At 48.5% G+C, this 14,113-nt stretch overlaps 2 protein-coding genes across 2 annotated transcripts; both read left to right on the forward strand.

Moving 5' to 3' along the window:
• Positions 1-295: 295 nt before the first annotated feature.
• Positions 296-6,223, forward strand: LOC140372113 (protein ZNF365-like). The gene is made up of 10 exons (XM_072459398.1): positions 296-451; positions 723-917; positions 1,169-1,405; positions 1,888-1,967; positions 2,179-2,251; positions 2,369-2,460; positions 3,415-3,469; positions 3,639-3,688; positions 4,627-4,701; positions 4,843-6,223. Exons 1-10 carry the CDS (start codon positions 332-334, stop codon positions 5,033-5,035), a joined length of 1,170 nt encoding a protein of 389 aa, XP_072315499.1. The 5' UTR covers positions 296-331; the 3' UTR covers positions 5,036-6,223.
• A 3,098-nt stretch (positions 6,224-9,321) lies between these two features.
• Positions 9,322-13,897, forward strand: LOC140372017 (ceramide-1-phosphate transfer protein-like). The gene is made up of 6 exons (XM_072459271.1): positions 9,322-9,408; positions 9,734-9,810; positions 11,248-11,426; positions 11,947-12,100; positions 12,847-13,043; positions 13,641-13,897. The coding sequence occupies exons 1-6, from the start codon at positions 9,330-9,332 to the stop codon at positions 13,867-13,869; spliced, it is 915 nt and encodes a 304-aa protein (XP_072315372.1). The 5' UTR covers positions 9,322-9,329; the 3' UTR covers positions 13,870-13,897.
• Positions 13,898-14,113: the final 216 nt, after the last annotated feature.

Here is a 14,113-nt window from a genome sequence, read left to right on the forward strand (position 1 = left end):
TTTTACATCACATTCTGGACTAAAACAAGCCTAAACACGGCCAGGACTCAAATGGGCTCAAACCAAAGTGAACACAGCCCAAAAGTGGATTTTACAGGTCCAAACCAGACTAAACCAGGACTAAAGTACCAAAACCTCCAACCTGGATCATGTAAACGAAAACACACTTTCAACCATGACAAAATCAGATCTCCATTGATTGATTTCTGTCTGTTCTGAACCAGGTCTGAACCAGGTCTGAACCAGGTCTGAACCAGGTCTGTACCGGGTCTGGACCAGGTCTGAACCAGGTCTGTACCGGGTCTGGACCAGGTCTGGACCAGGTCTGGACATGTCGGGACTTCTCATCTGTCCTCGCTGCGGTGATGCGTTCAAGTTCAGCACGATCGCGGAGCTCAGAGTCCACCTCATCACACAACACACTTATGAGACCCTCCTACTGCTGTCACAGGTACTGAACCAGGTCTGAACCAGGTCTGGACCGGGTCTAAACCGGGTCTGAACCAGGTCTGAACCAGCTCTGAACCATCTCTGAACCAGGTCCGGACCAGGTCTGGACCAGGTCTGAACCAGGTCTAAACCAGGTCTGAACCGGGTCTGAACCAGGTCTGAACCAGGTCAGGACCAGGTTTGTACCAGGTCTGAACCGGGTCTGAACCAGGTCTGGACCAGGTCTGAACCGGGTCTAAACCAGGACTAACCTGCAGTGTTGCATGTTCCAGGCTCGTGTGAGGCCCCCCAGACCTCGCTCTCTGCTCCCACTGCCCGGCCCGATGTTTGCCCAGATTCAGAGAGGGTCGCTGGGCACAGAGCTCCAGGAAAGTCCCCTGCCTCTGGAGGGTCTGGATCTGGCCTCGTCCACCTCCTCAGTCCAGCTGCTCCAGACTCTGGTCCTGCCCAGAAGAAAACTCACAGAGGTGGGTCTGAACCAGGTCTGAACCGGGTCTAAACCAGGTCTAAACCAGGTCTGAACCAGGTCTAAACCAGGTCTAAACCAGGTCTGAACCAGGTCTAAACCAGGTCTGAACCAGGTCTAAACCAGGTCTAAACCAGGTCTAAACCAGGTCCAAACCAGGTCTAAACCAGGTCTAAACCAGGTCTAAACCAGGTCCAAACCAGGACTAAACCAGGACTAAACCAGGTCTAAACCAGGTTCTTCCTCCATTAGGCCTTCTTGACGGTGGACATCGGTCTGGAGGAGAGACTGGGTCTTGGTCTGGGTCTCGGGTCCAGAGTGGCCCGGACTCTGGCTGAGGTGGAGGAGAGGGTGAACCGTAAAGTGGACCGGCTCAAATCCCGACTGGCCCAGAAGGAGGCGGAGCTCTGGAGACAGAAGGACCTGGAGGAGACGCTGAGGACGGAGAAGCAGGAGCTGAACGGCCGCGTGGTTTACCTCACGGGACAGGTACGAACGCCCGAAAGGTTTCACTGCAAAAACAAAGGCGTGAGAGTGTTCCAGCGGGAAGTTAGAGGTCGGAACTCGGACGACTGGAACGTAGCATAGTTCCACAGCTGTTACCATAGCAACCAGACTGTAAACAAGGACCAAAGTCCACATAAATGGCACAACTGTTATGATTTGACACACAATAATACCATAAAACACTTTTATTTTTGTCGAACGATGGTTTAAACTGTCAGAAAAGTGTGTCAACTGTCTCTGTGTCGCACACTGATGACATCACAGAGGGAATCTGCTCTACTTCCTGTCATAATAAACTCCTATTTTCAACTTTTCTTCACAAGCTGCAACTTAACAGCAGTAAAACTATGAAAACTGTGATTAATATTTACCACAGGTTCTACACCACCAAACTAAGTCAGAATTAGAAACATCATGTGGACTTTAAACTGTTGAGGTTGATGGTTAAATTCCCTCGTTCTCAGGTGTCTGCAGCCGAGGAGCTCATGAGCAAACTGCTGAAGGATCTGGACGACAAAGAGATGGAGCTGAACCAGAAGCAGCAGTGAGAACATTTACTCCACTTTTGACTCGGTTTAGAGATCTCAGTTCACGCCAGGTGAACTGGTTTAGTCCTTTTTTTGTCCTTTATTAGTCCTGGTTTAGTCCTGATTTAGTCCTGGTTTAGACCTGGTTTAGTCCTGGTTTAGTCCTGGTTTATTCCTGGTTTAGTCCTGGTTTAGACCTGGTTTAGAGCAGTTTGTGGTCTGTTTCAGGGAGATGGTGGAGATTGAGTGTTTCCTCAACAGTTTGGCTCAGAGAGAAGCTGAAGCTAAAATCAAACTCCAGGTATTTATGAAGTTTATCAACTGTATTTCATGTTTTTCTTTATAATCACTTAAAAAAAAGAAATCAAAATCCTCGTTTATCCCTTGAGAACCTTGAGCCCTGTCGTGATCTCTGCAGGTTTTCATCGAGTCGTTGTTGGATCGAGCCGAACGCGCTGAGCGACACCTGCTCCTGCTCGACTCGCACAAACTCCTCCCACACCCACACAGGTACCGCCCCCGAAGCCACACCCAAGACCCGACCACACCCTGGACCTGTGTGTTTTGGGACGATTCTGGTGTAGAGTTCAGACAAGTAGAGACAAAAGCGTGAAAAGTACTATTTGTCATACGTGTTGATTGTTTAGACTATGGTCGGTTAAATTAGACTAAGGGGGGTAAACCGAGCCTTAGCTTAGCTCAAACCTGGGAGCGGGCGTGTCAGGGTGGCATGGAAATGCAGCAAACGTCTGCATAAAAACAGGATGTAGGATTATGTACCATGTTTTTGAAGGATTTGGCAAAAGGAGAGAATATAACGTGCAAACAGTACAGGGGCGAGAACTGATCCCTGAGGGTTTCCCCCAGTCGAACGCAAAAAAGATCTCCACGACCTGCAGATGCTTCGTGTTGAATTATAAAATAAATACATAATCAGTTTGACATTTTTGTTCACTGTAAACCACATTATCGAACCAAAACGGCTTAGACCTGGTTTAGACCTGGTTTAGCCCTGGTTTAGATCTGGTTTGGACCTGGTTTAGTCCTGGTTTAGTTCTGGTTTAGTCCTGGTTTAGCCCTGGTTTAGACCTGGCTTAGTCTTGGTTTAGTCCTGGTTTAGTCCTGGTTTGGACCTGGTTTAGTCCTGGTTTATTCCTGGTTTAGCCCTGGTTTAGCCCCACCTCTTCACAGCGATAAGCTCTGCCTCTTCATACGGATAAGGGGTAGGGATGTGGGCGGGGATAAGGGGTAGGGATGTGGGCGGGGATAAGAGGTAGTAGGGATGTGGGCGGGGATAAGGGGTATTCGAGCCTCATTAAAAAAAAAAAAAAATCGTTATCAAAACCAACCATATTATGTGTAATTTGATTTGTTGATTGTAGAAATAGTTATAATCATTAAAAAATAGTTAAAAAGTCCTAATCGTGACTAAAATGGAGGTTTTTCCCGTTCTCTCGTCTCCAGGGGCAGTTTGGACGACATGATCACGCGTCGCCTCCAGGAATCCATCGGGAACAGGGCAAGTTTCGTTCAGTTTATCTTTACGTTTAGCACTAGAGCTGCACGACGACTCGAGAGTTCGCCGAGAGCTCGTCACAAACCGCTTGTGGGTGAAACCTCTCGTATCGTGCAGCTCGGTGCTCACAAAGTAGAAAACGGAATCTCATTTTCATCATTTTTATTTTCAGAGAAGTTTCAGCCTCTCAGACTCATACGGACTTGGACTTCAGCCAATCAGGTGCGGCTCCAGGGCTTCAGGGGCTAGTTTTTTATTTTTCAATTTTTATAATTTTTTTTCTCATCTCTGTTTTTTTGTCTCTTTTTTGTGTCATTTTTATGTTGCTATTGTCATTGATCGTTTGTCTCACTAGGGGCAGCGATGGGCGATAATGGAGATTTTTTATTTGATCCGATACCAAGTAATACTACGGCAAATATCGCACTATTGATCCGATACCGATGCGCATGAGTTTGTATTAGATGCAGGGTCGATACTTGAAGAAGACGGACTTTCTGGGCTTTGATCCGTATCTACAGCGGCGACAACAAACTTGTAGACGTTTCCATCTGCTCTTCCTCGTCCACACACTCTCTGCACCGGACACGCCCTCTGCACCGGACACGCCCTCTGCACCGGACACGCCCTCTGCAGTGGACACGGCCTCAGAACTTTCAAGTGCACGAACTTTGTGCCTGATCCTTAAATATAACACCCGGACAGTTGGAAATGAGGCTCCTTAAAACTGTCTGTAAGGAGGCTAACGTTTGTTAGCATAGCCACGCAGTAACAAGTAAACTAGCATTAGCATTAGCTGCTAACGACCTGAAACAAGCAGCTCAGTCTGGAGTGATCTCTGTAAGTCCACTGATCCCTCCTGACCACAGTCACACACTTCTGGACAAACAGGGTCTTTTGGGGGCGTGGCAGACGAGAAAGAATCCTTTGTTTACAGACTTGTTGGCTCCGCCCACAGTGAGCATGCGGCTGTCGTCCTCAAGATGGCAGCAGAGCGTGTCACTTCAGACTCATGAACAGACAGTTGGCAAGACTCCGAACCTGGACGTTGTGGTGGCAGCGACCGCACACGTGCCACGCCCTGTTCCACTGCACCACCAGCGACTGTATCTGTTTATGATTTATGCTTCTTAATAGTCTCTTCTGTTCCTGTGTTGCAGCTGCTGGGACTGCGGCCCGACACGCGCTCTCTCTCTGGGCTCTGCAGACGAAGACTCCGCCCCGGACACAGCCAGGTGAGATCCTCTGAAACCACCACCAGGGGGCAGCGCGGTGCAGAAGTGTGTTTAAAAACGGAGAGGAGCGTGTTCAAAGTGTGTGCGAGTGGAACAAAACACCACGACAGGATGACAGGTGGATTTAAAACACTTTTTCAGGTTCGTCGAAAGCGGCTGGGGTCGAACCTGGAGCAAATCGGCTCGTCGTGAAAGCACAGAAGAAGAAGAAGGAGAAGAAGAAGAGGAAGAAGAAGAAGAAGAAGAAGAAGAAGAAGAAGAAGAGGAAGAAGATGATGAGCGCGAGGAAGAGGAAGAGGAAGAGGAAGAGGAAGGAGAAGAGAGCCTGTGCTGAAGAGACCAAAGCGAAACGTTCAGTCTGTACGAAACTCCAGCGACAAGTGTAACAGTCCTGGGATAAACCAGGTCTAAACCAGGACTAAGCCAGGGCTAAGTCACAACTGAACCAGGACTGAACAACAATGAGACGAAAACAGGACTAAACCAGGGCTAAACCAGGACTGAACCAGAACAAAACTAGGACAAAACCAGGGCAAAGCTATGAGTAGACCCAGGACTAAAAAGGGCCAAACCAAGGACAAGACCAAGACTAAATAAGGACTGGACCAGGACTGAGCTAAAATGAAACATGAACAAAACTAAGACAGAACCGGGATTAGACTAGGACAAGGTGACCATTTAACAAGGACTAAACAAATCCTAGACCAAAACAATACCAAGACTAAGCTGGACCTACTTCAAGACCAGGACTAAACCAGGACTAAACCAGGACTAAACCAGGACTAAAGCGGGTCTAACTACAGTGAGGCTTCCTGTGCCAAAGGTCTTTGTTCTGTTTTACTGTCTTTCTCTTCCCCAGGACTACACGAGGTCCACATCCAGACTAAACCAGGTCGAAACCCAAAGAATCTCTGCTAACAGCTGCTCTTTTTCTAACCTCGACCTGAACTGTGCCAAACCAGACCGTGCCAGACTTCTTCAACCATTTCTGCAAAGATCTCATGACACATTCACACATATTACATTAGGATTGGGGCCTAAAAACCCGGAACTAAATTAGACAAAGATTCAGACCAAGTCTAAGTCAGGAATAAACTGACCCAAGGACCAGGACTAAACCAGGTCCAAACCAGGACCAAACCAGGACCAAACCAGGTCCAAACCAGGTCCAAACCAAGACCAAACCAGGACCAAACCAGGTCCAAACAAGACCAAACCAGGACCAAACAAGACCAAACCAGGACCAAACAAGACCAAACCAGGACCAAACCAGAACCAAAACAAGACCAAACTAGGACCAAAACAAGACCAAACTAGGACCAAACAAGACCAAACCAGGACCAAACCAGGACCAAAACAAGACCAAACTAGGACCAAAACAAGACCAAACTAGGACCAAACAAGACCAAACCAGGTCCAAACCAGGACCAAACCAGGACCAAACCAGGACCAAAACAAGACCAAACTAGGACCAAAACAAGACCAAACTAGGACCAAACAAGACCAAACCCGGTCCAAACCAGGTCCAAACCAGGTCCAAACCAGGACCAAACCAGGGAGTGTGAAGCGACCTTCTTTCTTATCTTTTCATGTGCCACTGTTCCTCAACGTTTAGAGCCGAGATCACAGTTTAGTTTTGATCTGGTTTCATGTTCTCACATTCGGTTCCTGCCTTTAAGTGTGACCAACACTGTGGGCGTCGCCTGAGCGCACTTCACTGTGATTGGTTAAACCCAGTGGCTAACCACACCATGCACTTCGGTTCACTTTTCTCACCGATTTTACACCAGAAAACAATAAAGCGTGAGCTACAGGACGAGACGTTTCAGACGAGACGTTTCAGGCGAGACGTTTCAGACGAGACGTTTCAGGCGAGACGTTTCAGGCGAGACGTTTCAGGCGAGACGTTTCAGGTGTCCGCTGGCGTCGACAAACAGGAAAATATAAAGGTGTTGTTGGAGTGACGAGAACAAAAAGTCGAGGGATTTGATGTCAATCCAACAGAAACGTCTGAAACAGTCTTAAACGTGCAGCTGAGGTTTAATTATTGTGTCAAATGTCAAATTATTTGTGAAATATCACCTTAAACCTTTATCTGAAAGTTTACAACATAAGGGTTTTGTTTTGTTTTAAATGTGTATTACTAACGATTTACAACATAAGTTATTACTATTTATTTTTTCATTGTTATTACTAACAATATACAACATAAGGGTTTTTTTCTTCATTTTTATGACTAACAATAAACTACATACTTTTTTTTTTAATGTTTATTACTAACAATATACAACATAAGTTTTTTTTTTCTTAATTTTTACTACTAACGATTACAACAGAAGTTTTTTTTTGTTTATTATTAACGATAGACTCAATATTAAAACGTTGCATATCTTCAAAACAACAATCACTAGTTTCCACCACGAGCTGGAACAGTTCATTTCCTTGTGTGTTCACTTCTTCTTCTATGCATGACTCTAAACGCCTTTTTAATCTCTTTTTTACCTTTTTTCTGACCATTTTTACCTCAACAAATCCTATTTTTAGTATTTGAGAAAAGCACCTTTCTTCCTCCAGAGACTTGATCTTCTTTAATAATTAAGACAATATTTATGTGATTAAAGCCATAAAATGTGTGGATTGTTTGTGGTGAAACGTCGTGAGCACAAATCCAAATGTTTTACACGTCGCGTCTGTGGATTTGGAATAAAATGGAATAAAAGACGGTTTTGGAGTTGTTTTTCCCCTGAAACTGAACCAGAACTAAACAGAGACTAAACCAGGACTAAACAGAGACTAAACCAGGACTAAACCAGGACTACACCAGGGCTAAACCAGGACTAAACCAGGACTAGACTAGGACTAAATCAGGACTAAACCAGGGCTAAACCAGGACTAAATTAGGACTAAACCAGGTCTAAACCAGGAGTATGCCAAGATCCAAACTAAGACTAATCCCAGAACTAGACCAGGACTAAACCAGGACTAAACCAGGACTAAACCTAGATCTAAACCAGGACTAAACCAGGACTAAACCAAGCTCTAAACCAGGACTAAACCAGGACTAGACCAGGACTAAACCAGGACTAAACCAAGCTCTAAACCAGGACTAAACCAGGACTAAACCAAGATCTAAACCAGGACTAAACCAGGTCTAAACCAGGACTAAATCAGGACTAAACCAGGGCTAAACCAGGGCTAAACCAGGACTAAACCTGGTCTAAACCAGGTCTAAACCAGGACTAAACCAGGACTAAACCTAGATCTAAACCAGGACTAAACCAGGGCTAAACCAAGATCTAAACCAGGACAAAACCAGGACTAGACCAGGACTAAACCAAGATCTAAACCAGGACTAAACCAAGATCTAAACCAGGAGTAAGCCAAGATCCAAACTAAGACTAATCCCAGAACTAGACCAGGACTAAACCAGGACTAAACTGAGGTCTAAACCAAGACTAAACCAGGCTCTAATCCAAGACCAAGCGGTTAATTGTATTTATTTGACTAGTTTGTTTTGTTATCTGGTCCTTTTTGACTAAAACTGACAGTTTTTTTTAATTAAAAAAGACAGATTAAATACAGTTTTATGACTTTAACATTTTTATCATCTCAGTTCATGCTTCATCCAGACCCACACTTTGGGTCGTTACCTCCAAATGCCTAGAACGGGCCCTGTCTGGGGGACATTCTACCGGTCAGATCTGTGGAAAGGCCAATCCGCTCACATAAAAATACACGTACCATAAGTTTTTTTTTTCGTGATAAAACTCCTTTGTAACTCGCGGTGAATGAAAGACATGGAACGATCAATCACATCTCCATGGAGACGAGCCGTTGGACACAGTGCACCTGTGAAGCACCTGTAAAGCACCTGTAAAGCACCTGTAAAGCCCCTGTAAAGCACCCGTAAAGCACCTGTAAAGCACCTGTAAAGCACCTGTAAAGCCCCTGTAAAGCCCCTGTAAAGCACCTGTAAAGCACCTGTAAAGCACCCGTAAAGCACCTGTAAAGCCCCTGTAAAGCACCTGTAAAGCACCTGTAAAGCACCTGTAAAGCGCCTGTAAAGCACCCGTAAAGCACCTGTAAAGCACCTGTAAAGCACCCTGTAAAGCACCTGTAAAGCACCTGTAAAGCACCTGTGAAGCACCTGTAAAGCACCTGTAAAGCACCTGTAAAGCACCTGTAAAGCACCTGTAAAGCCCCTGTAAAGCACCTGTAAAGCACCTGTAAAGCACCTGTAAAGCGCCTGTAAAGCACCCGTAAAGCACCCGTAAAGCACCCGTAAAGCACCTGTAAAGCACCTGTGAAGCACCTGTAAAGCACCTGTAAAGCCCCTGTAAAGCCCCTGTAAAGCCCCTGTAAAGCGCTTGTAAAGCGCCTGTAAAGCACCTGTAAAGCACCTGTAAAGCACCCGTAAAGCACCCTGTAAAGCACCCGTAAAGCCCCCGTGAGCCCGCTCGTCCCGCTCGTGTGTGCAGCCTCGCTCCAGCAGGTGGCGCAGTCGCACTGGTGACGTGTCCCTGTCACAGCTGGAGCAAAGGTCACGAGTCGGACGAACTTTGACCGGGGACAGCGGCTCGAGCCCGGGCAGGAATGACTCGCGTTCGTGCGGAAAGTTCTGCAGAGAAATGAGAAGAAACCGGCTCCGGGTTCTGCTCACGGCCGCCATCTTGGCTCTGACGCTGCTCCTCAGCTCCCTCTGGTTACGTGAGTTTTATCAACATTTACATTTATTCATTCCCAAGCCTAAAAGCTCCTCTTCACGAGCTCAGGGTGAGTTAATCTTGGTGTAAAATTGTTGATTATTCTGAAAGTGCTGAATGTCTGCTCCATTGTCCCGCTCTTCTGCCTCCTCTGCTCCACTTCACCCACAATCCTCCTGTTTCCTGCTCTAACTGCACAGCCACTATTCCTCCGTCACTCTGAATATTCACGATTAATCGACTGTTAAACTGACCGTTGCAGCCCGTGTGTTTGCCGTCACCATGGAAACGGCTCTAGCGTAAACACTCGTCTTCCGTGCGTTCCTCAGCTCAGGGCGGAGGAGCGGGAGGCGGGGCCGGGTGTGGCTCGCCGTGGCATCCCTGTCTCACGTTTCACCGACACAAGGTAAAGGCCGAGTTCACGCGCAAAGTCATTTTAACCTCTTTTTTACTGGTGAGATTTCAAAATAAAATCTGCACCTTCAAATCTGAGAGAAATGTGTAGACCCCGCCCTCCCGTAGACTCCTCCCTCCTGTAGACCCCGCCCTCCCGTAGACTCCTCCCTCCTGTAGACCCCGCCCTCCCGTAGACTCCTCCCTCCTGTAGACCCCGCCCTCCCGTAGACTCCTCCCTCCTGTACACCCCGCCCTCCCGTAGACTCCTCCCTCCTGTAGACCCCGCCCTCCCGTAGACTCCTCCCTCCTGTACACCCCGCCCTCCCGTAGACTCCTCCCTCCTGTAGACCCCGCCCTCCCGTAGACTCCTCCCTCCTGTAGACCCCGCCCTCCTGTAGACCCCCGCCCTCCTGTAAACCCCGCCCTCCTGTAGACCCCGCCCTCCTGTAGACTCCTCCCTCCTGTAGACCCCGCCCTCCCGTAGACTCCTCCCTCCTGTAGACCCCGCCCTCCCGTAGACTCCTCCCTCCTGTAGACCCCGCCCTCCCGTAGACTCCTCCCTCCTGTAGACCCCGCCCTCCCGTAGACTCCTCCCTCCTGTAGACCCCGCCCTCCCGTAGACTCCTCCCTCCTGTAGACCCCGCCCTCCCGTAGACTCCTCCCTCCTGTACACCCCGCCCTCCCGTAGACTCCGCCCTCCCGTAGACTCCTCCCTCCTGTACACCCCGCCCTCCCGTAGACTCCTCCCTCCTGTAGACCCCGCCCTCCCGTAGACTCCTCCCTCCTGTAGACCCCGCCCTCCTGTAGACCCCGCCCTCCTGTAGACCCCGCCCTCCTGTAAACCCCGCCCTCCTGTAGACCCCGCCCTCCTGTAGACTCCTCCCTCCTGTAGACCCCGCCCTCCCGTAGACTCCTCCCTCCTGTACACCCCGCCCTCCCGTAGACTCCTCCCTCCTGTACACCCCGCCCTCCCGTAGACCCCGCCCTCCTGTAGACTCCTCCCTCCTGTAGACGCCTCCCTCCCATAGACCCCTCCCTCCAGTAGACCCCTCCCTCTTGTAGACGCCTCCCTCCTGTAGACCCCTCCCCCCTGTAGAGCCCTCCCCCGTGTAGACCCCTCCCTCCTGTAGACGCCTCCCCCCTGTAGACCCCTCCCCCCTGTAGACCCCTCCCCCCTGTAGACCCCTCCCTCCTGTAGACCCCTCCCCCCTGTAGACCCCTCCCTCCTGTAGACACCTCCCTCCTGTAGACCCCTCCCTCCTGTAGACACCTCCCTCCTGTAAACCACTCCCTCCTGTAGATGCCTCCCCCTGTAGACCCCTCCCTCCTGTAGACCCGTCCCCCCTGTAGACCCCTCCCCCCTGTAGACCCCGCCCTTTGTTATACTTAAAAACAAACATAAAACATTTTTTTTTATTGCGTCCCACTTTGCGGTTTGTTATTTCAGCCTGAGTCAAATTTAGAAGCGGCTCAGTGGGAGGAGTCAGGCCAAAACCCCGCCTTCAGGGAATGTCCCGGCCAGTCGTTTCAGAGCTCTGTGCTGCTGCGTCACTTGGGGGCGTGTCTGAGTGAGGAGGGGGACGTCCTGATGGAGCCTTATCTACAGAGCTGGGACCAGCTCATACTGTGAGTCCCACCAACAACCGGGACTAAACCGGGACTAAACCAGGACTAAACCAGGGACTAAACCAGGACTAAACCAGGGACTAAACCAGGACTAAACCAGGACTAAACCAGGACTAAACCAGGGACTAAACCAGGACTGAACCAGGACTAAACCGGGAATAAACCGGGAAAAAACCAGGACTAAACCAGGACTAAACCAGGACTAAACCAGGACTAAACCGGGACTAAACCAGGACTAAACTGGGAATAAATCGGGACTAAACCGGGAATTAACCGGGAAAAAACTGGGACTAAACCAGGACTAAACCAGGAATAAACCCGGACTGAACCAGGACTAAACCGAGACTAAACCAGGAATAAACTTGGAAAAAACCGGGACTAAACCAGGACTAAATCTCGACTAAAGAGAGATTAGTCCAATAATTAATCCAAGACTCAAACTCAGGACAAACAGCAGCTGGAACAATCACATCCACATTTGTTTCTGATTCAAACTCGTGATGAAGTGCTTGTGCTGCAGCTTCATGGAGTCTCTGGGGACCATGGTGGGATTCTTCTCCCACAAAGTCAAGGACAAAGTGGCTCTGATCCGACAGCTGTCAATCAAACCGTCCGCAGGAGAGGATCATGGGAAACTCGGTCCAAATCCAGAGGCACGTGGACTCACACAAGGGGTAACTACCACCAAGTACGGTATGTGTAATAAAGCTGTTATTACACAATAAACATGTTATTACACATGAGAAAGTTATTACAACATGTGAGAGTTTATTTTGTCATCAAGAATCAACGTGAACAACTTTGTACTAAAGAGAAAGGCCGTCAATCTAGGTCTAAACTAGGTCAAAACCAGGTCTAAACCAGGTCAAAACCAGGTCAAAACCAGGCCTAAACCAGAACTAAACAAGGACTTAACAAGGCCTAAACCAGGCCTAAACCAGGCCTAAACAAGGCCTAAACCAGGCCTAAACAAGGTCTAAACCAGAACTATACAAGGACTTAACAAGGCCTAAACCAGGCCTAAACCAGGCCTAAACAAGGCCTAAACCAGGCCTGAACAAGGTCTAAACCAGAACTAAACAAGGACTTAACAAGGCCTAAACCAGGCCTAAACCAGGACTAAACCAGAACAAGGCCTAAACCAGGACTAAACCAGGCCTAAACAAGGACTAAACCAGAACTAAACAAGGACTTAACAAGGCCTAAACCAGGCCTAAACCAGGACTAAACCAGAACAAGGCCTAAACCAGGACTAAACCAGGCCTAAACAAGGACTAAACCAGAACTAAACAAGGACTTAACAAGGCCTAAACCAGGTTTTAACTAGGACTAAACCAGGACTAAACTAAGCTTAAACCAGGACTAAACCAGGACTAAACCAGGACTAAACTAAGCCTAAATCAGTTCTCTGTTGTTGCAGGTTTACCGCTCTGTGCGCTCGATGGTGGAGGCGGAGCTTGAACAGGGTCTGGTGGGATTCACCTTCAGGACGGAGTCTGGATGTCGGACTTTGCTGAGGCTTCACCGGTCCATGCTCTGGGTCAAACTGGTTCTACAGGGTCTGACCGAGGGTCCAGACCAAAATGGAGCCTATAAGACCCCAGGAGAGATCGGCAGGTAAACCAGAACTAAGAACTAAACCAGAACTAAGAACTAAACCAGAACTAAGAACTAAACCAGACCGTTCCACAAGAGAGTCCGACTCCAATAATCCAGATTTATGTAAATAAATTTGTCCTATTTTTATTATGGGCATCATAATCATCATTTCATCAGGCCAAAAGTAATTTTCAATCTGATGGAAATGGTTTGAACAGTCTCCTCCCCTCAGTCTACAACAGCCTCATTAGACCATGGCAGAAATCAAACCAGTCAAATGAGGCACTTGACAGCTCTGAGGGAGAGAGAGAGGGGGCCAGACCTCAAAAGGCCTTAACGGGCCAAAATGTAACAGTGAAATAGTGAAAACCGGTCTAAACCTGATCTAAACCCAGTCTAAATTTGGTCTGAACCGGCTCTAAACCCGGTCTGAACACGGTCTGAACTCTGTCTAAACTTGCTCTAAACCCGCTCTAAACCCGGTCTGAACACGGTCTAAACCCGATCTAAACTCTGTCCAAACCCGCTCTAAACCTTGTCCAAACCCGGTCCAAACCTGCTCTAAACCCGCTCTAAACTCGGTCCAGACCCGCTCTAAACCCGGCCTTGTTGCAGGGAGGCGTACTCCGTGGCCTTGGCCCCTCATCACTCCTGGTTCCTGCAGAGCGCGGCGGAGCTGGTTCTGGCGGCGCTCCCGGACAGGAAGTACTTTCTGCAGCTGGTGTGCGTGAGCAGCCAATCAGAGGCCGCGCCCGCCCTACGCGTCGTCATCCGCGCTCTGACCCGCGTTCACGAGCGGACCAACGAGATCCTGGAGCGACACACCCTTCTGCTGTTGCCATGACACTCCAACCAGGACAAACAGAGACTTACGCACAAATGGAAGAACAAGAAGAAGAGAAAACTATTAACCATCTTTTCTCCTGCTCAGAATCTTCTCCTCACTGTCTTTGATCGAGTGGTTTGTGTCTTTCAGATGAAGATGCACGACGCTCTGTGGTCCTGAACTCCAGTGTCTGACGTGCTGATAGAGCCTCTTCTCCAGTGGCTCTATAGTCAGTCACACTTTTCTTCACTGCATTGGACAG

Source organism: Eucyclogobius newberryi, unplaced genomic scaffold (assembly GCF_026437365.1).
Source record: "Eucyclogobius newberryi isolate DKJ021-1_F unplaced genomic scaffold, fEucNew1.0.hap1 SCAF_22, whole genome shotgun sequence".
In the NCBI taxonomy this organism is placed as follows: Eukaryota; Metazoa; Chordata; class Actinopteri; order Gobiiformes; family Gobiidae; genus Eucyclogobius; species Eucyclogobius newberryi.